The sequence below is a fragment of the Gossypium hirsutum genome, chromosome D11, assembly GCF_007990345.1.
Source record: "Gossypium hirsutum isolate 1008001.06 chromosome D11, Gossypium_hirsutum_v2.1, whole genome shotgun sequence".
In the NCBI taxonomy this organism is placed as follows: domain Eukaryota; kingdom Viridiplantae; phylum Streptophyta; class Magnoliopsida; order Malvales; family Malvaceae; genus Gossypium; species Gossypium hirsutum.
Window position 1 is genome coordinate 49,833,826 of NC_053447.1, and position 23,516 is coordinate 49,857,341.

At 34.5% G+C, this 23,516-nt stretch overlaps 1 protein-coding gene across 1 annotated transcript; it reads right to left on the minus strand.

Moving 5' to 3' along the window:
• Positions 1-12,168: 12,168 nt before the first annotated feature.
• On the minus strand, positions 12,169-23,098 carry LOC107948935 (histone acetyltransferase KAT6A). Its single transcript, XM_016883603.2, has 8 exons — positions 22,944-23,098; positions 21,179-21,285; positions 18,712-18,959; positions 16,974-17,144; positions 16,666-16,822; positions 14,528-14,667; positions 14,398-14,433; positions 12,169-13,466 (listed from the first exon to the last, which is right to left on the minus strand). Exons 2-8 carry the CDS (start codon positions 21,255-21,257, stop codon positions 12,537-12,539), a joined length of 1,761 nt encoding a protein of 586 aa, XP_016739092.1. The 5' UTR covers positions 21,258-21,285; positions 22,944-23,098; the 3' UTR covers positions 12,169-12,536.
• Positions 23,099-23,516: the final 418 nt, after the last annotated feature.

The following is a 23,516-nucleotide window of genomic DNA, read 5'->3' on the forward strand; positions in this document are numbered from 1 at the left end:
AGCAGCAATGGTATACGTTGAAGAATGTAGATCTTGTCTTCCTGTACTAGCAGTGAAGCAGATCAGAAACAAATCTCATCCCCCCGAAGTTACAGTGGAGCAGGTTGAAGATGCAAGTCTTATCTTCCTGAAGTTGCAGTGGAGCAGACTAAAACCCCCAATATCGTCCCCTGAGTGGATTGAAGCTACAAGCCGTATCTCTTTGAAGTGCAGTGAGGTAGATTAAAGCAACGAGACACAGTGGACTAGAATGAAGCTACTTGAAGAAGAGAAGCACCAGAACCAGTCAAGTTAGCGAGACTGAGCAAAATTGGTCTTTCTTAGTCTTTGCTCTGTTCTCCTTACACGACAACAAGCAAAGAGGGGCAGCTGTACGAGCCCATTTTGCCCGGGCCCAGTGCCAAAACAAAAACAAAAAATAATAACAGTCCAAATCAGACCAGCCCAATTCAAACCCAACAGGCCCACAAAATTAAAAGACCCTAGCTCGCAAATCCAGCAGGTTTTAGCCACGCACCTAGGTCTTCAGCCTCCAGCGCCGCTCCACCTGCGCCACACGCCACCGTCGCCGCTTGCCAATCGCCAGCCTGACACCTGCAAACAAAGAACAACACGCAATAGCAAAGAAAGAGAAGACAACAAATAAACAAACAAAATAGTGACAGTAGACAAAAAAATGAAAAAACAAATGAAAAAAAACAAAAGAAATTATGAAAATAGCTTTAGTTCGGCTATAAAAAACCAAAATCTCACCATTGCATTTTTTCTGGACATTTTTATGAACATCTCAAATAAAAGAAAAAAGTTTGTTGTTCTTCGCTTTTTTTTCAATCGATTATTATTACTATTTGTTTTATCATTCTTTTCTTTTCAAATCTATTTTTTTCTAAAAAAATTATAAAAAAGAAATAAAAAGGGAGAAGAAGGGTTACCTGAATAGACCTGTAGCCCCGCCTTCGGTATCCCTTCGCCGTCATTGGATTTGAACTCAGAGGAGGGCGAAGGACCTTTTTTTCTCTCTGATTTCTCGCTTCAAGAACTCGGCCTTTGAATGTGCTTCAAAGAGCTGGTCGAAGAGGCGTCTTCACGCGACACCGGCAACCAGGCAATGTGGCGCTACGGCAGCGATGGGGGCTGTTTTCTAGAAATGTTGAGAGAGGGGGGAGGAGATTTCTGATTTTTTTATGGAAGAGGAGAAATGAAGTTTTTTTAAAAATTTTTTGGTTTAAATAGAAAACACAAAACGGCGTTGTTTTGCAACTGGTGGTCAGGTGCCAAAACGACGTCGCTTTGGCCCTAACCCGGGCGCGCGACCCGGCCCGCCAGGGGATCCGCGTGTTTTTGCTTGGAGGGGCTATTTGCATGTTCAGCCCCTCCGCTTTTACGCATTAATGCAATCCGACCTTCATTTATTTTATATTTTCTCCCCACGAATTTTTGGCCTATTTCATTTTGGTCCGCGCTTAAACATTGCGCTTTGGCCTGGAAATATTGCCTAGTTAGTCCCTCATGTCTTAAGCGCGCTACATTTCAGCCCCTAACCCAACTTTATTACTTATTTTTGAATTTGTCCCCAAGTTTTAGCCCGATTTCAATTTAATCCTCGGCCTATTAAACCTCAAATTTTATTTTATGTATTTATTTTTTTTTAAAAGAAGAGAAAATCAGTTTTATCTAATATTTTATTTAATATTATTTATTTATTTTCAATTTTTTGTTCAACTTACATTATTTCATATTTTATTTATTATTCTTTTTTTATATTGGTTTGTGTATTTTACTCTTGTCATTATTATTACTTTATCATTTCATTATTTATTTATTTGTCATCTTTAATAATTTCAAAATTTAGATTTATTATTATGGTTATTGTTCTTGTTATTATTATGGTTATATTGTCATTGGCATAATTGTTCTTGTTAAAGCATGTTAATATTGGAATTTATTAGAACCAACGATATGTGTATTCTTTGATGCATAGCATGCCACGATTATTTTAAACCTATTTCGCATCATTGTTGTTAGTCATGTACGACCCCCTTTAAAAAAATGATTTCTTTTTTAATGTCATCAAAATGCGTATTCTATTTTCAAATATTCCATTAATATTCATTCAAATTCGAAAAAAATTATAAGTAAGGCAATATTTTACATTTGGAAATTCGAGAAAATGTGCCCCAACGTGTTGGGTTTCGATTTCTCGTTCGACCAAATAGCCAAATATCCCTTTTAAACTTTCAAAGTAAGGCAATATTTTGCGTTTGGAAATTCGGGAGAACGTGCCCTAACGTGCTGGGTTTCGATTTCTCGTTCGACCAAATAGCCAAATATCCTATTAAATCTAAATCCATCTTATTCAAGTTTTTTTTTAATACAAGGATCATTTTTTAAAGATTTTTCAAAGTTTCCAATCTTCGACATTAACACATTAACTAATCAACTAGGAACCAATTTTTTGACGTTACGAGGGTGCTAATCCTTCCTCGTACGTAACCGACTCCCGAACCCATTTTTCTAAATTTCGTGGACTAAAATCGTTGTTTTAATAAAATTAAATAGTTTATTAAAAACAACCACTTTTCAAGGTGATTTGATCACACCTTATCAAAAAGGATTGGTGGCGACTCCCGTTTTCGTTTTCGTTTTCAAAATCCAAGTCGACCACATTTTATAAAAAAATGGTGTCAACAATATGTAGTGGACGGATGAAGCTTAATCCCTAACTATTTAAATAAAGCCTACCAAAATAAACTGATTAAGACCTTATCTCTATCAGAAATGATGCATTCAGGAACTTCATGAAGCTTGTAATTTTGGTCAAGGTACTGTTGAGCTACAATAAGAGTAGTAAAGGGGTGTGACAGTGCTAAAAAGTGTCTATATTTAGTGAGTTTGTCAACCAAAACAAGAATGGTGTCCTTCCCTTTTGATATAAGTAGGCCTTCAACAAAGTTTAAGCTCATAGCTGCCCAAGCACGATCAGGAATGGGAAAAGGTTGTAACAGCCCTAGAGATACTGAGGTGTCATACTTGCATCTTGGACAAACAATACACTCTTTCACCCACTGTTTCACATATTTTGAAAGGCATTTCCAATACAAAAGCCCTGAAATTCTATACCTGGTTGCATGTACTCTTGAATGTCCCCCTATAGCTTCATCATGGAACAAATCAAAAAGATTCTTCCTCAATTCGAGATTCTACCACACTACTACTTTCCCTTTTTTTCTTAAGATTTTTCCATCCCATAAGTACTTTAGATGAAGTTGAGGCTTGTGTTGCAGGTCTAGATAGATTTGTTGTAATATAGGGTCAGTGAAGTAGAATCAATGGTTTGACCCCGTACCTCAGACCAAGAAATGCTGCCAATACATTGTAACAGTTGGCCCTCATGTGAATGATCCCTTCTGGATAGTGCACCAACTACTATATTATGTCCCCCTTGTTTATAGGTGATTATGTAATCATATCCAAGCATTTTGGCCACCCATTTTTGCTGATAAGGTGTAATGGTCTGTTTGTCAAAGAGAAAGCGCAGACTTTGGTGGTAAGTTTTGATGTAAAAATGCCTGCCCACCAAGTAGGGGTGCCATTTTTTGATAGCAAGCAAGACTACTAAATTTTCCTTGTCATAGATTGACAAAGCTTGGTGCTTGATCCCTATGCCCTTACTAAAATAAGCAATAGGTTTGCCTTTCTATTGTAGTACTACTCCCAACGCTAACCACAAGCATCAATCTCAACACAAAACTCTTCTTTAAAATTTAGTAGAACCAGTACTGGTGCTTGAGTTACTGCTGCTTTGAGTTGTTCAAAGGCTATTTGTTCACTGTCAAACCACTGTTAAAAAACCTCTTTCTTTAGCAAGGTTGTTAAAGGCTTAGCTAATACTCCATAATGTCTTATAAATTATCTGTAGTATCCAGATAACCCAAAAAATCCCCTCAAGTCCTTTACTGAAGTAGGTGGGGGCCAATTCAGAACCCTTTCAACCTTTGTTGGGTCTATAGAAACTGATCCTCCAAATATTATGTGCCCCAAATACTCCACATAAGTAGTACCAAAAGAAAACTTCCCTTCTTGACATACAACTAATGTTGCCTCAAAATGCTCAAAACCTTCCTCAAATGCCTCAAATGTGCTGATCAGTTAGCAGAATACACCAAAATGCCATAAAAAACTAGAATGGATTTCATCAACAAATGTTTAAAAATGTTATTCATTAAAGACTAAAAGCTGGAAGATGCATTGGTTAAGCCAAATGGCATAACCAGAAACTCATAATGACCCTCATGAGTCCTAAATGTTGTCTTATGGATGTCTCTCTCCCATATTATGATTTGATGATAACCAAATCTCAAGTCCAATTTTGAAAAATAAGCAGCTTGTCCCAATTCATCAAGGAGTTCCTCAATTACTGGTATTGGGAATTTGTCTTTTATAGTCAGTTGGTTGAGTTGTCTATAATCCAAACATAACTTCCAATTATCATCCTTCTTTTTCACCAAAACAATTGGTGATGCAAAAGGACTATTACTATCCCTCACTATCCCAGCTTGTAGCATTTCTTAAAGAAACCTTTTTATTTCATTCTTCTAAACAGTAGGATATTGATAAGGTCTGATTTTGATCACTTGGGATTCATTTTGAAGAGGTATTATGTGATCTTGCATTCTAATAGGTGGTAGTCCTATAGGGAGTTGAAACACATCAACAAACTCAACTAGGAGCAGCTCAATATCCTAATACAATGGCTAAAATGGTAAGGACAAAGCTACCTGAGTGGTGGTAGTTAGTAACATTGGAGTAGGACCCTGACCCAATAAACTAAAACACTTGGACAACTATGTACCAGACAAAATCTGAATACCACCATAGGGAATTCCTTGAAGAGTACAAGTCTGCCCCAAATGTTCAAACTACATGGTCAGAGAAGAAAAATTCCAAATAATGGACCTTAGGAATGGAAGCCACTAGATACCAATGACTAAATCACACCCCTTAACAGGTAAAACCATAAATTCAGTGAAGAATTTATACCCCTGTGCTTCCCAGGCCATTGATCGACAAACCCCTTGAGTTGCTAGTTGCACACCATTAGCAACCATTACTTTGAGCTTGCAGGTAGGATCTACTGGTAGTTGTAGCTTTCTCACCAACCTAGAATCTACAAAGTTGTAAGTACCACCAGAATTAACAAGAATAATAGCCTCCATGTGACCAATTTTAGCTAAAAACTTTATCATATTATGACTTTGAGATCCATTAAGGGCATTTAAGGACAACACTAGAGCTACTAAGTCAGATTCATCTTTTGTGGTTTCCAACTTCACAGGACAGTCTTGGAACTCTTCAGGAGAAGGAATTTGGAGCTCACTTGCTGGCTTAGTGGAAGCCTCAATCACCAGTTGATATAGCTGTGATTTAACATATTTATGCCCTGGTGTATATTTGAATGCACACCAATAACATAACCTTTTCTTTCTTCTATCATCCGTTTTAGATTGGGAGATGGCCTTAGAAGGATTTTTGTTATTAGGAACCATAGGAGTATGGCCCCTTGAAGCAATAGAATTCTCAGGTTGGTGTATGCTTTAACAGGAGAAAACAAGGGTTTAGAGTAACTAGAGTGTCCCTCTATAGGAGTAGTCTTCTAAGGAACAGTGCTTACAATATCCTCCATTTGAAGAGAAATTGTTAACCCTTCTATTAAGGTTGTGGGTTTAAATAACTTCAAATGTTGTCCAATCTCAGGTTTATGGTTGTAAACAAATATGCTTAATGCATAACTTTCTAGTAATGCAATTGGTTCAAGAGACTTACAAAGTTATCATGATAGTGCTCAACTGTGCTTGTTCGAATGGTCATGCTCAATCTGGAAGGTAGATTTACCAACATTCTCAGCCTAAAAAAACTATTCTAGTTTGGACCACCAAATTCAAAAATTTTTCCCATCAAATCGAGGACATTGTAACTAAAACATTTTTCCAATAGAATCTACTATGCTAACTCAAGAGGGAGTGCCCAAGTGGCCCACCTCAGTTGTTGGTGACATAGCCAAACTGTCCTTAGGTGGAAACCCTGGTGGGGGTGTTCCTAGGAGTCCATTGCCTCGATCTTGACCCATTCCGTGAGCACTAGTAGATGACGATCCAAAGTACTGCTCAAAGAAAAAATGCAGCTCAGATTTGATTTCTCTTCTGATTTCACCTTTGAACTCTTCGCGGAAGTCCTTGAACTATGAATCTAACTTGGCATCCAATTTGCTATCAAGCTGAGAAAATTCACGTTGCAACAAGCCCATGTTCTTCTGTAGATACGTAGTGATTCCATCATTGGCCATGAGAATCGTGTGGCTTTGATACCTTTGATGAGGGAAGAAGATTCGAGTAAAAAAAATGAAGGAAGAAGGAAGAAATAGAAAGAAGAGAGAATGAGAATTCAAAGAGAAGAAATGAAAAAGAAAACCATATATAATTTCATAACTGCCTCACCCTTCTCTGATTGGTCCATAAAAAGGTGAGTAATGGACAGAATTTAACAACCTGGCAATAACAGAAATAAGCTCAATACGCACCCGTTTAACTTGTATGACTACTAACCCTAAACTCACCGTTTTAAGTATTGATCAATTCCCCCCTTACACGCACTGTTTTCATTAGAATACTAAAGTCCCAAAACGCAGTGTTTTGCTACAGTACTAAAATTAACAGAATTACAAAAATAGCTAACTGTTGTTACTAATTATTCCATATCATACCCATACCATATCCATAAGAAAAATAATGATTAATTGAATATTCAAAATTTAAAATTTTACTACTCTAAAATATATTGAAACTAATTTTAAGGGCTAAGTGGTTTGCCTCACTTTGGGGTAAACTTGAATTTTGATTTCCATCTTAATTCGACTTGTTTTGCTGTCTATAAATAATAAATAATAAATAATATTTTATATTTTATATTTTTATAATTTAATTAAAATTAAAATATTTTAAAACAATAAAATATAATAACTTTAGAACCGAATATCCACCCCAATCATTAACACCTTTACTTATGATTTATTTGAAGTGAAATAAAAAAATAAGAATATTTATTTTTAATTAAGAAATTATTTATCATTTAATTTATTTTAATTTCAATGAAATTAATAAGTTGGTTTATTATTTTAAAGGGGTTTTTTTATAAAGGAAAGGATAAGGAGTGTTTAAGGAATGAATTCAAAATGTGATTTCTTTTTGAGTAAATTACATCAACAGTCACTCAACTTTGATATAGTTGACTAAATAGTCACTCTAATTTCAATTCAATCACTCAAATTTTAAAAAATAACAAATCAGTTCTCTAACCATTTTTCGTTAAGATGTAACAGAAAAGTGACCTGGCATTTAACCGGCCACCGCGTTATTTTGAACCTAAAATATATATAAGGGTAAATTACACCAACAATCACTCAACTTTGATCTCAATGACAAAAAAATCACTCAAATTTGATCTCAATGACAAAACAGTCACTCAACTTTCAAAACAGCCACCCAATTTTCAAAAAATAACAAATATGTCCTACTAACTTTCAAAAAGTCAGACACCCAAAAAGAAAAAGAAATAAAACCCTTGAATGAATTTTTCTTGTTTAGGAAGAAAGTTGAAAACCATGACGCGATTCAAATCCCTTTCCAAGGACTGGGCTTACCTCACCTCTACCCCAACTTTCGTTGCTGACCATCTCCGCCGCTCTTCTTCTAATCTATATCTCATCCTCTTTTGCTACAATACCTAGTCCAATTTTGACTTTGGGATCTTCGCTGCTCTTCTTCTAATCTATCTCTCATCCTTTTTTGCTATAATACCTAGTCCAATTTTGACTTTAGGATCTTGTTAATCACTGACCGGACCCAAAATTTCACTTGTGATTTTGTTTATGATTTTGTTTTATGCAACTTGATAATGTTGGCAATGGAGTTAGTGTTGTTTAGCTTAATCGACGACCCTTTTGTTTATATCATCATATCTTATGAAGATCTAGACAAATCCGAGTTGTTTTGGTTCTTGAGTCGCTTGAATGTTGCTTTAGAGGATTTTCTCCTTACCAGTTTGGTTGTGGGTACTGATAGTTTGACCTAAAATTGTCTGCAATCCCATTTCGATTTGGTTTTTTCAGAGTTAATGGCTTTGGGCAGCAGAAAAAGACAATCGAATCCCAATTGTGGTGGCTCCTCTATTTGAGGGTTGAAAAAGAATAAAAGAGGATAGGTTGGTGGTTTGGAGGTCAACGACGGTGACGCCAAAGATGGTTGTGATGGAGGCGGCGACAGCGAGATTGTTGGGATAAAGAAGAAGAAGTATAAACATATTGGGTCATTTACGTAAAAAGTAAAAACATTGGGTCATTTATTAAAAAGACGGAAAAGGAAAGACGAAAAAAAATAGTCACTCAACTTTGTCTTGTCTAACGTGGTAAGTTAACTACCCATATCAACTAGTTTACTGGCCACGTCACCTTTCCCATTAGACCTATAACGGAAAATGTTAATGAGTGACTGATATATAATTTTTCGATAACGTTAGTGACTGATTTGTTATTTTTTGAAAGTTGAGTGACTAAATTGAAACTTTGTCTCATCCAACGTGGTAAGTTAAATTTGCCACGTCAGCTAGTTAACTGGCCACGTCACCTGTCCCGTTAGGCCTGTAACGAAAAATGTTAATGAGTGACTGATTTGTCACTTTTTGATAACGTTAATGACTAATTTGTTATTTTTTGAAAGTTGAGTGACTGAATTGAAATCAGAGTGACTATTTAGTCAACTGCATCAAAGTTGAGTGACTATTGGTGTAATTTACCCTTTCTTTTTAATATAAATATTTTTCCATTATACCATAGACTCCATTAACCATCATTTAAAATTGAAAAGGGTAAACTATCAAAATAGTCAGTTTTATTTACTTCAGATTACATTTTAGCCTTTTATGTTTGAAATATTATGTTTTAGTCACTTACATTGTTGTGTTGTAACATTTTACTCACTAAGCCGTTAATTTCTGTTAAAGATGTAACGGTAAGCTACGTGGCACGTTAATCATAATTTTAAACAAAAATTTTTGGTTAAATTATACAATTGGTCCCTATTTTTTTTTGTTTTGAGCAATTTAATTTGTTTCTTTTATGCTCTTTTAACTTTCTTTTCGTTTCCATTCTCTTCTGCTTCTCATTTTGTTTTCCTCCCTTCTCTATTTCTCTTAACATAACTTTTCTATGTTTTCCATTTTTTAAAACATCCGCGCATATAGGTTAAGCTCTTTAGTTTGACATTTTTTGTTTCTTACTTTTGAGAATCATAAGAAGGAAGGGAGTTCAAGGGGCACAATCGGGCCCGGTTCTTGACTAGATGCAGAAGGTAAGAATTACGGTTAATGTGGCAAGGGGCTTGGAATATTTGCACGAGAAGGTTCAACCTTCGATTATCTATAAAGATGTCAAATATAGCAATGTCCTTCTTTTTGAAGACTTCAAAGTGAAGATTGCAAATTTTAACCTCTCAAACCAAGCTCCCAACATGGCTACTCGTCTTCACTCTACTCGTGCTTTGGGAACCTTCGGCTATCATGCACCTGAGTATGCTATCTTAAGCTGCTTTATATCATTGTTCATTTCTTTTTCGAACCAACCAGTCATTGCCAGTTGTTGACATAAATAATTGAAGGGAGGAAAACACAAAGGGAAATAGAAGAGAATGAAAAAGAAAAGAAAAGAAAAAGGAAATTTAAAATAACATAAAAGGAAAAAAAATTAAAATTGCTCAAAACAAAAAAATATAGGGACCAATTATATAATTTGTCCAAATATTTTCATTTGAAATGATGATTTAAAGTGTTACGTCAGTTTACAGTTACATTGTTAACAACAACTAACAACTTAGTGACTAAAATATTACAACACAATAATGTAAGTGACTAAAACGTAACATTTCAAACACAAATGACTAAAATATAATCTGAGGCAAACAAAAGTGACTATTTTGATAGTTTACCCAATTTAAAAATAATTTATTTAAAAATAATATTCATTTGCTTTTTACTATTTTTTTAGACTAATAACTTTAAATAGTATTCTTTTTTTTATTTTCAAGAAAAATTAGATTAAACTTTATTTTGAAGTAGGGCAAAGGTTCTTTATAGAATAGGAGAAAGAAAATGTCAATTATTTGTGATGTTTCTTAATATTGTTTGAACTAGATCGGTTTATCAATTAGATTGAGTATCATCCAATATATTGAATTTAGAGAGAGACAAAAAATCGATTGACGGTATTTTATTGTTCATTTAAGCCCGCCTAAAAAATTGGTTGACTAGTTTTTATAAAATTTTAATAACTTTTTTAGATGTTTATTTATTTTAAACTGGATAGACCAATAGGATTGAAAACCAGTGATCTATCCCACTGAATTGATTTAAAAAATATTGATATTTTCATTATATATTTTCATTGTTTCTATAATAAAAAATGAAACCATTTAGTATTTTTGATATATACAAACAAATCAAAACTCTAAAACCAAATATTTTCTTAACTCAACAATAAAATATTACATTTTTTTTAAAAGCCTACTATTTTTATTTGAATTTAAACTACATTTTGATATTCTATTATATTGCGATTCTTAGGCTTCTTAAGATTTGGCCGAACCCATGTTTCAATGTTTGTGTGTGCAATTTCACCATTATATTCCTCTTGGATGGCATGACATATTTTCAAAGCATTGGCTTCTAATTTTTTATTGAAAGATAAAGAGTACCGATGGAGAAAAACCATTGTAGTAACCACTTCTTTCCAACTTTATTCCTCTCATGAGTTTATAATAACTAAATATATTAAATAATATAAATATAACTTTAATAATTATAGAAAGTATTTATGTTTTAAACCTTGTAATATGAATTTTATTTTTATATAACATCCTAATAAATTATAAATTTATTATCATAAATATATTTTTATTTATTATTTAAGAAAAATAGTCTTAATTTATGATTTATAAATTGGCCAAGGTATCAGATACTCGATTGGCGTCTCTAACAATATGATGGAAGGAGACCTGCCTCCAAAAATCTTGTATCGACAGGTCCAAAGCAATGGAGTTGACATAATCATCAGACTCATGAATCATTTGGATAGCCAGCAAGCTATTTTCAAGCGCCACATGATGGAATCCTGCATCCCTCGCTAGGAGGAGGGCATCATGAATTGCCCATAGTTCCACATGTAACACGGAACAACTCTACAGAAATCGAGTGAAATCAGTAGTCCACTCCCCTCGTGATCTCGAACTACCCTTCCAATAGAAGCGTAATTTCCACTACACGCCGTGCCTGCATCACAATTTTCCTTCGGAAACTGCCAAACCAGTTAAGAGGCTGCTTGTTACCGGAAGTAGACAAGATGTGCCTCGTCTAGACACGACCCTAGCAAACAATATCAGAGACAAACAAAGTATCGAGATTCAAGTATAATCCATAGATAGCCTATTTATTTTTCCTTTACTTTTTAATTAAATAATTGGTTTGGCTAAATTTACTATTGATAAGGTTGAGAGAATATTTAGTTTTAGATTTTTTTGTATATTTTAAATTTTAGTTATATATATATTACTGAATAAATTCAATTTTTATTGTAAAAAGTAGTAAAAACAACACTAGATAATGGTGTCTTCTCTCCTATTCAATAGAGTACACTTGAAAAAATTTTGCATCTCCTAAATCAAATTTAACCTGATTTATTAAATAATTTCTTATACATAGAAATTTAAAATAAAATAAGGAAAAAAAACAAAAGATCAATTATATACACAAACAACCGAAATTTGCATGACATCAGAACCTGAATTCAAATTCAATGACCAAAATCCCTACCCTCGTCTCCAAATTATGAAATACGAAAATTTAACCCTGCTCACTTTCATTTTTATTATTATTAGGGTGAGATTTAATTAAATTTAAGGGGGAGCAAAATTAAAGTAAATTTTAAAGGGAATAAAGTTAAAACTTCCATCCAACTAGCAGTAGATTACATAAAACTAACAACACCCACCCCCACCCCCCACCCCCCCCCCCCCAAAAAAAAGTTTATAAGAATTTCACTGCCCCCTAAGCTTTAAATCCATCATCTCAGACAAAGGCAGATCCTTGCTATTTTGGTACATCACCTTACAGGCTATGTCTGAACTATAATGTAGTAATGCTAAAAGTAAAGAGTTGCGGGAACATGAAACATATTAGAACTGAAACTCAGTTGAGCCAATGAGTTAAGGGAGTGGATGATGGGGCTCAGATCTAAGACAACGCAACTGATGCCTATAACTTCTCTACTAATTTACATTATACATGGCCGCACTCAGCCTTGATAATCTTCTCAAGGAAATATAACGTTGATGACCTGTTGTATCGGTTGACAGGTTGGACCTAAAATCCAATACCAAAATACTATTTTCATGACCCTTTCCAAGTAGTATAATATATGATTTTTCAGGCAAAGCTTACTGTCGAGGTACAGCTGGTGTTGACTGAGGGTTTTGCCCGTAAAACCCCATACCTGGTGGCCAGTAAAATCCCCCAGTGGCTGGCTGCTGCTGCTGAGGCTGGGATTGCGGCTGCTGCTGAGGCTGAGACTGTGGCTGTGGCTGTGGCTGCTGCGAAGACTGAGACTGAGACTGAGGTGGTTGTGGAGGCTGTAGTGGCTGAGAAGCAGGCCTAGCTAAATTCATTGCTATATGTGGGGGAAGAGGAGGAGGTGGTGGCAGCGTGTTTGCTCCATATCCGTAAGGCATCACCCCCATCATCATACCAGTTGACTGCATATATTGACTTCCTGAAGGATTTGCAGGAGAGAGAGGGGGAGGTGGAGCAGAAGCAAAGGGAGCTTGAATCTGGTTGCCTTGAGACATTGGTTGCATACCAGTTGATGGTGCAAGTGGCATGTTGTTAATTGCCTGCTGCTGTAAAGGGTTGAAATGAGTTGTGCTTGGGATGTCTGAAGCATCTGATACAGGCATTGGTTTCTCAAGTTTGGGGCGCTTTTCTGGAGGAAACATTGATAACCCTGATGTGAACCCACCGGATTTTAAGCTACCATTCATAGAGGCAGCTTCTTCTGCAACAAGGGACGAAAGTACAGATGTAAGCATCTGAGCAGAAGATGTTGAAGCAGCAAGCTTAGCAGCGACAGCAGCAGCTGCTGCTTTCTTATTATCTTCTTCGGTCGTTTTTGAAGGTGCAAATGAAATCATAGGCTGTTGAAGAAGCGGTTGAGGTAGAGTGCCAGATGGCTGAGCTGAAGGAAGGTTCTGTTCACTCACAGCTACAGCCTCACCTGTAGGGATAGATGTAGTAGTTACATGGCCATGCACAGAGGGTAAAGTCAGCCTCTTCCTTAAATTGCTTCCTTGCTCAATCTGACCACGAGCAACCTGTACAAACATCATCAGTTTCTTGTCATTTTCTTCCTACGTGCTGCAATTTAACATCAAACAACATAAGCAACTCGTAACCTATTGGGCAATGCACATTTTGTCAGATGCACATATGGCACACTTAGGTTGTGCTTTGTTGGGTGGAAAACTGGAGGGATTGAAGGAGGGGAAGGAAAAGTGGAAAGAAAATAAATTTTAAGCGTGCTTGGTTGGGAAGAAAGTGAGAGGAAAGAAAATAGGAGAGATTAACATTTTCCATCTTAATGCATAAAAATCAATTCTTCCAAATTGGAATAATGAGCGGAGAGAAAATGAAAGAGAGGTGTATGTTAATTCTAAATTATGCATTTTTCAATTTTTTCCTTCCATTTTTCAACTCTACCAAACAATGTGGGAAAGAAAAAAGTAATTTTCTTTCCTTTTTTCCATCTTTCCTACCAAGCACACCTATGGAAAGAAAAATTATGTTATACATCCTTTTAGGTTTCTACCCCAAATTTTCTTTCCACTCTACCAAGCAAAGCCTTAGATTCACTTTTTTTTAAGGAAAAATGTCTGATTGAATTTCATTTTAACTTCTTTAATTTTTTTTTTCACCATATATCTATAAAAGGATAACATCAAACTTTGTTTTTAATGTTTGAATATTCAATAACATGGGACTTCTTTTTTGTACAACTTTGGATTTAGGAAAAATTCATTAGCACACACTCCATCAACAAGTTTTATTCCCATCTATCTACAGAAAATGGTTCCCAGTTGTTACTAGGGAGAGTCACTTTTGTGATCCTTTCCAATATTAGCAAATAAGTCAAACTGCAAAATTGCAGTTTTAGAAGATCTAAACAGACAAAAACCAGTAAATTTAAAATCTATTCAATGCAAATTATCAACTCAAGCAATTTGTTACAAAGAATGCAATTCTTACCTGAAGCTGACTACAAATAAGCTCCAGCTTTGATTCCTGAAAAACTATAAATTATTGAGTACTGAACAAGGAAAAACGTTTCCAAACTCAATTTCCAACTCAAGAAGACATGATAGTAATGAAAGCATACTTGTTCCTGAAGTGCTTCTTTAAGTTGAAAAATCAAGGCAGCCCTGGTTGTTTCAATGCTTTCAAGTTGTTCAACACATTGGCGGAGAGCATTTTCTTGCAGCTGTAGCTCATCTAGCAAAGCAGATCCATTCTGATTCCCTAACCGAAATCAAATACATGCACTTAGAGTTGCTAAAAGCACACAGTAAATCAAAACTTAAGGCAAGATATTGTAATAACATCGAAGTTCAGTTTACCAAGAAATAAATGGTCAACAGTTAACAACCTCAACTGAGAGATCCCCTATTAAACTGTTTTGCAACAATACACTCATCACAAAATTCCCATGCAGGAAAAAGGTTCAAATATATGTTCTCTTTCATCACTTATAATAGATGAATCAATTGATTAGAGGCACTCATCTGAACCAACAGCACTATAAAATAATAATCGGAGTTCATTTGTAGAGGATAAAATGAATCAGCAGATGGATGCACCAAAATAGTTAAAAAAACAATTGTTATGCATCAATTTTCTTTTATCTCCACCAGGCAATTTCAGTCCTTGATTATACATGCAAAATCAAGCCTATAATTTCTCCTATAATTTCTTAGGGAATAATTTTTTGCTTGTCTTGGTGGACCGGTTAGGATCAATCAGAAGTATCATGCATTACATTCTCAACAAATGCAAACAATATACAAGCACAAAGTGCCGAGAGAAATCAGAGGTCAGTTACATTATAAAGCTAAATATTGTACTTGTAAAAGACTTTTAACTACTTAGGATGGATTCTAATGATGTTCCATTCCCAAGTCTGTTAGGTAAAACCAGGCAGCAGCACAATAAACTCCCACAAATGATCAAGCAATCCAGTAAGACAATCCCTTTGAGAAAGCATATTAAAATCAAAAGAACCTAACAACTAACAGCAACTGCTTATGAGCCACGCCAAATATCACCACTAGAAACCTTCAGAGGCCTTAAGTGCTTTAACTGCAGTGGCATTTTAAATAAAGTGAAACTTTTTTCCATTGAGAGGTTAGAAGTTAAAACACAATAAGCAATATGAATCTTATATATATACATACACACATATCCACACACACACATATATATATGTAAGAGAGAAGAACAAAAATTGTACTCCTATGATGTTAAGGTCACGAGTTATGGATCGAGTCACCGGACGATTCACAGGAAAGTTCACTCCGATTGAGAGAGCCTTTCCCTTGTTGCAATTTCTATCATGAGAATAACCTATGATGAATAAAATATGGAACTCGTCGAAGGAAGCTCCTAAACTTAGAACTCGTCAAAGGGAGCACCGAACCTTAGACTCAAAAGAAAGAGAGTGATAAACTTCTATAAATTAGAATAGTTTGTTTTAATTATTACTAAGAATTGTCCCCTTAAATAGAACTGTTTGAGGGTATTTTTCTTATAGACTAAGAAACTAAAATTAACTTGCAGAATAAAAACTATAATTGAGGAAACTAAAATTAAGTACTTTTAATTGCAATAAAATTCTTCCTAAATAAATTCTTCTAATTAAGAATATTACTAAAATAAAGTTATTCATCTTCTTTCCATCTTTGGTGCTTTGACTTCTTGTCTTGCCCACAAAGGCATCCATAACATATGATTTTACTTTTGGTCAATAATTTACAATAGTGAAAAGTGCACAACCTACATTTCTACCTGAAAAATGATGGAAGTACTGTGTCCCATGATGGGCCTTATACTAAGCTGGAATATGTTCTAGTTCCAATATTTGGAGCTAACATGAAATAATTTTAAAAGTAGACTCAAAGCGAACAAAAACATGAAGTATCCTCTTGTTAGAATGATTTATGAGTGACCAGCGAACATAGTTTGTGTGCCTAGCAAAACTAGTAATTCACCTTACCATGAGATCTCAGTTCCAAAATTAAGAACCCCAGGTAATTATTAGGGCCCATTAACATATATTTCTATCTTCTAGTTCTTACAGCTTCAGTATTCTTTTTACAATAGGGAAAAATCTCAATAAAATTACATTAAAAAAATGCATATACAAAGAGACAGGGAGAGAGAGTACACTTTTCCTTTTACTGGAAAATAAAATCTTAATAAAATGTAAGCATACAACAATAAATCCCATAGCAGAACTCATACCTTGAGCTAAACTACTTTCAGCATTTTCCTCTAGTTTACTCAAATTTTGTACAGCAGCATTACACTTGTTTAAAACAGTATCCTCACTTGGATTGTCCTCGAGCACAGATTGGTATGCAGTTAGTATCTTTTCTGGAAGACCTCCAACAGCCAATTTCTGATGGTAAGAAGATCAAGAAAGAGAAACATATACGAAATCACAAAATATTAAACCAAGAAAACGTCTTAAGTCATAAGAATACAAACAAAATGGCCAGAATCAAATTGATATCAAAGTACGAAGGAGAACTCAATAGGTAAGTTCTTACAATTCTCACTGCATGAGCATCCCTCTTCACTATCTTGATAGGATTTGAGCCTTTTCCATTGTTCACTGCAACAGGAGCAGGAGGAGGAGGAGCAGGATTCTTCCCAAGCATTTCATCTTTAAGATTTTGCCCTCGAGAACCAAAAACTTTTCTTTCTTCCCATATGTCAACCTAACAGTTATCATGCAAATAAGCCCCCAAACCCATCACCCCAGAAGGAAAAGTGGAAAACCCGAAAAAAAAAGGGGAAAAAAGGGGAAAGTTACTTGTTACGTGATAGGTCCACTGTAAAAAGAATGCAACAAAATAGCATGAACCACTACACTCTTTCAGTAAACAAAGAATTAATCTACTAAAACCACTAGGAGTTGCAATCTTAAGTACAAAATATCTACAAAAACAGATGCAGCCAAAGACTGAATAAAGCACTAGAACTTTCTCACTTTTCCTAAATGAGCCCCCATTCTTCTCTTCTATTATAATTGGGATCCAGGTAGGCCCTTATCTTGAGACAAACAATGTCATGTGTATCACTTGAAATTAATGCCACCGGCCATCTATCATTTCTACAGCCACGGATGCTGATTGAATTTTTTTTTTCCTGACATGGAAAGTGAATTTTCTAACCAAGCCATGGTTGTCATAATCAACAAGTCGGGAAAGTATTTCATCTGTCACATCAGTAAGGGTGCCAGCTTGCAATGACCTTAATGACCATTAAGGTTGCATGTGACATCTTTTGGTTCTAAGGGTTTATCTGGGTAAAAATAAAAGGATAGGGGCTTTTTGAGAAGCTTGGTACAGTTCAGAGGCTTATTTAGTGCTTTATCCAAAAAATAACTACCAAAATATATCTACGTAAGTTTCCACTGTAAAAATAAGAAATACTACATTAAAAACAATACTTTCAGAAGCTTTGACAAGGGCAGCTTTCCCCCATCAATGAACATAATGCAGCAATACTCAAATATACATGATAATTATGTCAGCAATGGAGTAAAAAACTAGAAAACAAACAAACTATCTTATTCAATTTCCAAACTTTATTTGTGTCCCATATATCAGCATAATTGTAGTGCAAGGGAAGTTAACACCGCCATTTAAGGAGAGAGGGAATAAACACAGGCAACAATTAGTAATACCAAGATCAGACGCAAAATTGTGACAATAGTTCCACAAAGACCCCAAACTCATATTCATCAAATCAAAGGTAGTATAATCTGCATGAGCTTCCAAGAAAACATTCTATCATTAATCCTATTTTGGTGGAATTAATCACCAATAGAAATAAAAGTTTTTGACTACTTGCATTTAGGCTAAAAAGTTCTATCACCAAACAACTAATTACACTATCCTATAATTTATTACAATAGCCGTTAGAACTAAATAACGACACTTCAAAGCAAAAGAAAACAAAATGCAAGAATAACACTAAGTAACAAAGCGCAGATTGATTATTATGTCAATTGGTTCTACATGAAAGCAGAGTAGAAAACTGCTGATGCCATTCAAAGAAATACATCACATGTCAAGAGAAAGCGACATGAGGAAGCACAATTAACCAAAAGTAACAATTGTTTTACTTTCAAGCCATTAACTTCTTGGAAATATAATAGAGGGAAGCTACTAAAAATGAAATGTTATCACAGCACCAGACCAGTAGTCAAAACCTGAAGTAGCTAATAACCTAATAAAAGCTACAGAGAGAAGAGTGCTAAAAACTGAATAAATAGCTTACCAGTCTGGCTACAGCCTTCTTTCCATACTCATCACCATCATCATACACATGTTTGAGAGCTACCGGAAGAACTTTCCAGAATTCATTTACAAACTCGCTTCCCTTTCGCCTACTATTTTGCAAAATGTCATTAGCCAAATACAGAAAAGAAACGCGTCGTTCTTTCTGGGAAGAGTTAAACAGTTTGTCCCATGTTTCAACAATCTGTTTTGCCTTCTTCCGATGAGTAATACACCAACGAGACAATGCTGAAGAAATGTGAAGGAAATGCATGCCAACAACAATTCGTAGTAATAAATAAGAAATACAAGAGGTATATTAGGCAACAATGTGAAAATGCTATTTTTTTGTGGAAAATTTTCAATTTCATCCAATAGCCATTCGTTCTTACTAGAATTATCTATTGAGCAAATCAAGTTGAGAGGCTTCCATAGTGCAGATAGTGTTTTAGTCTATACCAAACATTGAACTATAAGTAGTTATAATGCTTATCCATGAATTAAAAATAGTTTGTTGAAAAGTTGTAAAGTACCACATTACTATATATAAGGCCATTATGCTATCTATGCAGAAAATCTAGTTACATGACTTTCAATTGAAGACAAAACAAAAGAGCAGACTCGAACTAATTTAAAACTTAACAATAATGCCAATAACAGGCCCCCCATAAAATAAACAGGCAATAACATCAGAATCACCAAGAAATTCCAAAAAGCATCAATCTAAGGTCAGTAGGCATAATGGTAGATCGCACATCTTAAACAAAAATTAGTTGTTGTGGATGACTTACATAAACTCATTCTCATTTCAATTTAAAGAAAATGTGTCTAGGAGTTACTAAAGTAGTACACTAGTAATCCTTATCCTAAAAGAAACTGAACATAAGCAACATAAAACAGCCTAAATTGACATCAAAGTTCTCTTCAACCAAAAACAAAATGGCCAAACAAGATTAATAACATTGTTTAAAACCTACGACCACAATAAAAACAATGTCCCAAAAGCAGAACTCATACAATAAACGCCTTATGAACTAAATCTAAAGAAGCTACATACAAAACAATCTAAAAGGTTCCTAACATAAAAAGAACAGAAACAATGGATCTGCCAATGATCTCAAATTGCTATCAAATTGCTGAAAGGAACAACTGATGCAGACATGCAATAAGGAATTCATGCAGCCCAAGACTAGACAGTAAGAAAAAAACAAAAACATGTGGTAAAAGTTAAGGGATAAAATGATATAATAGATCTAAAAGCATCACATCAGATAAAATTATAAAAACCATAATCAAAGGAAACATACACAAAAGTACTTCATAATGGAACAAGACAACAGGATACATTCTCAGTCAAATTTACAAGTAAAATTAAATGTTTACCTCAGTGTTATCAAGGGTGCAAGACGCACTCTAGTAGTCTAGGTCCTATAACCCCTTTATATTGCTTGAAACCAAATGCAAAAAAAGAAAAGAAAAAGGACTTGCCTAAGTGAATTACGACACAATGTATACACGTGTACGTTTTTGTATATATGTTTTATATATATAATATGCTTAAGATGAATAATTATGATAAACTCTAAAGAGTGATTCAGCTCATCAAACAAAGCATGCAAAATTTCCCTTCTTTTTTTTCCTTTTGTTGGTCAATATGCATAACTTCCCATGATCTCAAGTTTGTTGTTGAATAATCAAAAATTGAGAAGCAACACTTGATATCCCCTTTTTTATTAGTTAACGTACAATTAAAGATTAACAGAGTTCCAATCAGGGTGTTACTTTTTGTGCCAACTGCCTTGCAAAAAAATGTCTATTTGCAAAAACCATGTGCTTGATCAAGGGCTGGTTTGCTTTTGAAAAATGCTGTTGAAAAGTTTGGTTTAAGATTAAGCGTTCAGCATTTCTGTCAAAATGTGCTGTTGAAAAGATAAAATGACTATTTCAGATATGATGTTGTAAGGTAAAAAGAGTTTTTGGAAGCTAGCACCTAGAAAATGAGGACAGATAGACAATTTAGCTTAAATGTGATTTTCCAAAAGCCGGCAGCTAGAAATTTTAGCTTTTTGGATTGGCTTAAAAACATAATCTGAAACACACTTTCGGCTTCAAAAGCTATCTGCTTAATATTGCTTATGGCTTGAAAACTAGTTTGAGAAGCAAGGCAAACACACCCCAAATGCACCTTGTCCAAAAAGGTTTAAAGAGCTTTTGTTGTAGGCGCTAAGGCACAATGCTCAGGCACACGGCTTAACAACACCGGTTTAAATGAAGAGAGAAACACTTATCTAAAGGAAGAAGATAAACAAAAGATTCATGTTCTTCAATAACGAACTTCAGAATTACACCAGATTCACATAACCAGGAGTGTCATTATAATTATATAGTACTAATGAAAGTGAGAGACTATTCCAGCATTCTTATTTTCTTAACAACAAACCTCTAATTAAGCTTGAACTGTAGGATACATTCAATGCTTTGTTGCGAATTGTTTAGTTTTGACAGTTTCTCGGTCAGTATCTGCCCATCAAAAACGTCGTTGCTCATCTTGCTGCTTAATGAGCATTTACATAGCCTGCAGTAAACCCTTTTAGTTATGTGGATTTAGAAGGGAGGGGAAGGTAGCAGAGAAAAGCATACTAAAAAGAAAATATATGTATACACATTATTCAAAAATACTCCTAGCAGTTCAAACAGGATAAACTAGAAGCTCTTAATACTTCATGGAAACATTGATGCAAGAGGATAATTCACATTTCGTTTAGAAAGACAAGTACAAGGTATTTCACTGATGATTCAGGTTACAGTCAACCTTTCTCCAACATTTCATATATCAATTAAATAAAAAATATCCTTCAGAGGATCCAGCAAAATAGTTAATAATTCCCCATGTCAAAGAAATGTCAAGGAGGCCTAAAATCCCACAAAATAGAGTTTGCAAGGCTACCAGTCAACCATTATATTCTATTAAGAACCCATGCTTCAAGCATTAAACAACCATCAAACTTTTTCTTAGCGGTTGTCAGCATGGCTAGAAGGGTTAATTACTTCACCAAATAGCCCCAAATGCAAGTCTAGTATTTGAAGAAAAAAAATTTCTTAATTTATGATCACATGCATTGTGCTTGACCGTGATACATATTACTCCACCAATAGCCCCAAATACAAGTCTAGTATTACTGACAACTTCCAGCACTAACCACCACAATACCTAAGTAGGGAAAATTTCGACTGTTCTTCCATTGAATATTTTAATGTGTCCCAACTCCCAACACAATTGATTTTCAGAAACACAATACACCAAGACTCCAGTCCTAACCACCACAATACCTAGGTAGGCAAAACTTCCACAGTTCTCCCATTGAATATCTTAATGTGTCCCAACTAACACAATTGATTTTCCGAAACACAGTACACCAAGACTCCAGTCCTAACCACCACAATACCTCAGTAGGCAAAACTTCCACATTTCTTCCATTGAATTCTTTAATGTGTCTGAACTCCCAACAAAATTGATTTTCTGAAACACAATACACCGAGACTTTCTATAGGACACCAACTCAAAATTTTCCTAGAAATGAAATTCGCAACCACATTCTCAAAACCTTTTCAGAAATTACACTCCACTCAAAATCCCACAAGGACCTTGGCATCGGTCTTGTAATTAGTATTCTCACAAAGTAGAGTCAGTTGAAAACAAATTTCCAAATAGCTTTCATTTTCTTCATAAATTATAATTTATAAGCAACGGCCTTCTCTAATTACAAAGTTTCGTCCATCAATTCTATTGGTTTTTCTAATGAGTTTCTTCTAGTGTTCAATAACATTAGCAAAATCTTTCCAACTACAAAATCTTTTGGCTAAGTTATAAAAACTAAGAAAACTGCTCACGGCGACTACCTAGAAAGATTCCGTTTTAAACTATTTAAATTTACAAATTATACAATGAAATTAAAATAAAAAAATACGAGAAACACATTTTTAACAAGAAAAAAAAAGGGACAGTCAACTGTGTCTAATACCAAAATTCTTCACAGAGCTGATGTCAACTCCCAATATTGCAAAAATTTCAATTCCACTTCTACTTATTTTCTTAGAGCTTCTACTTATTTTCTTAGCAGCCAAATAGAAACCCTAGGGTTCGAAGAAAGCAAAATAGATTCCAACTAATTTTCAAAGCAGAAAGAAAATAATAAAAAATAATTCAATTACGATAACAAATAAAGAACGAACCCGATATTACTTGGAGAAGTAGAAAATTAAGGACTCCCTTTAGAAAGAGAAAATTTCGTGAAGAGAGCGAAAAACCCTAAAAAAAATCTGAAGAAGAAGCCCTTATTTATTTAATTATTTATTTTCTGGGGGCAAAAGAGGGAATGGGAAAGAGAAATATAAGAGGAAACATGTCCTTGTTACTTAAAAAAGGTTTAATATATTATTTGATATCTAAATTTGACTTTAATGTTCAATTTGGTATCGAGTAGTTTTTTTTTCAATTTAATACTTAAGTTTGACTTTAATGTTCAATTTAAAATCCAACTCAAACGATATCATGTCACCTAATGAATATTTGATATGTATGCAGTGTGCTCTAATAAAAAAACATATGTACATAATTAATTTGCATACACATGAGACGTATGGGTTAATTGTGTGTATCAATAAAAATAATATTTAATCATTTGTAATTTTTTATAATGATATTTTAAATAATATATAAACCACTTAAATATTATTACAAATTTAATTATTTTTATAATATGCTATATACATTTTATATAATTTTTTTATTTAAATTAGTTTTTG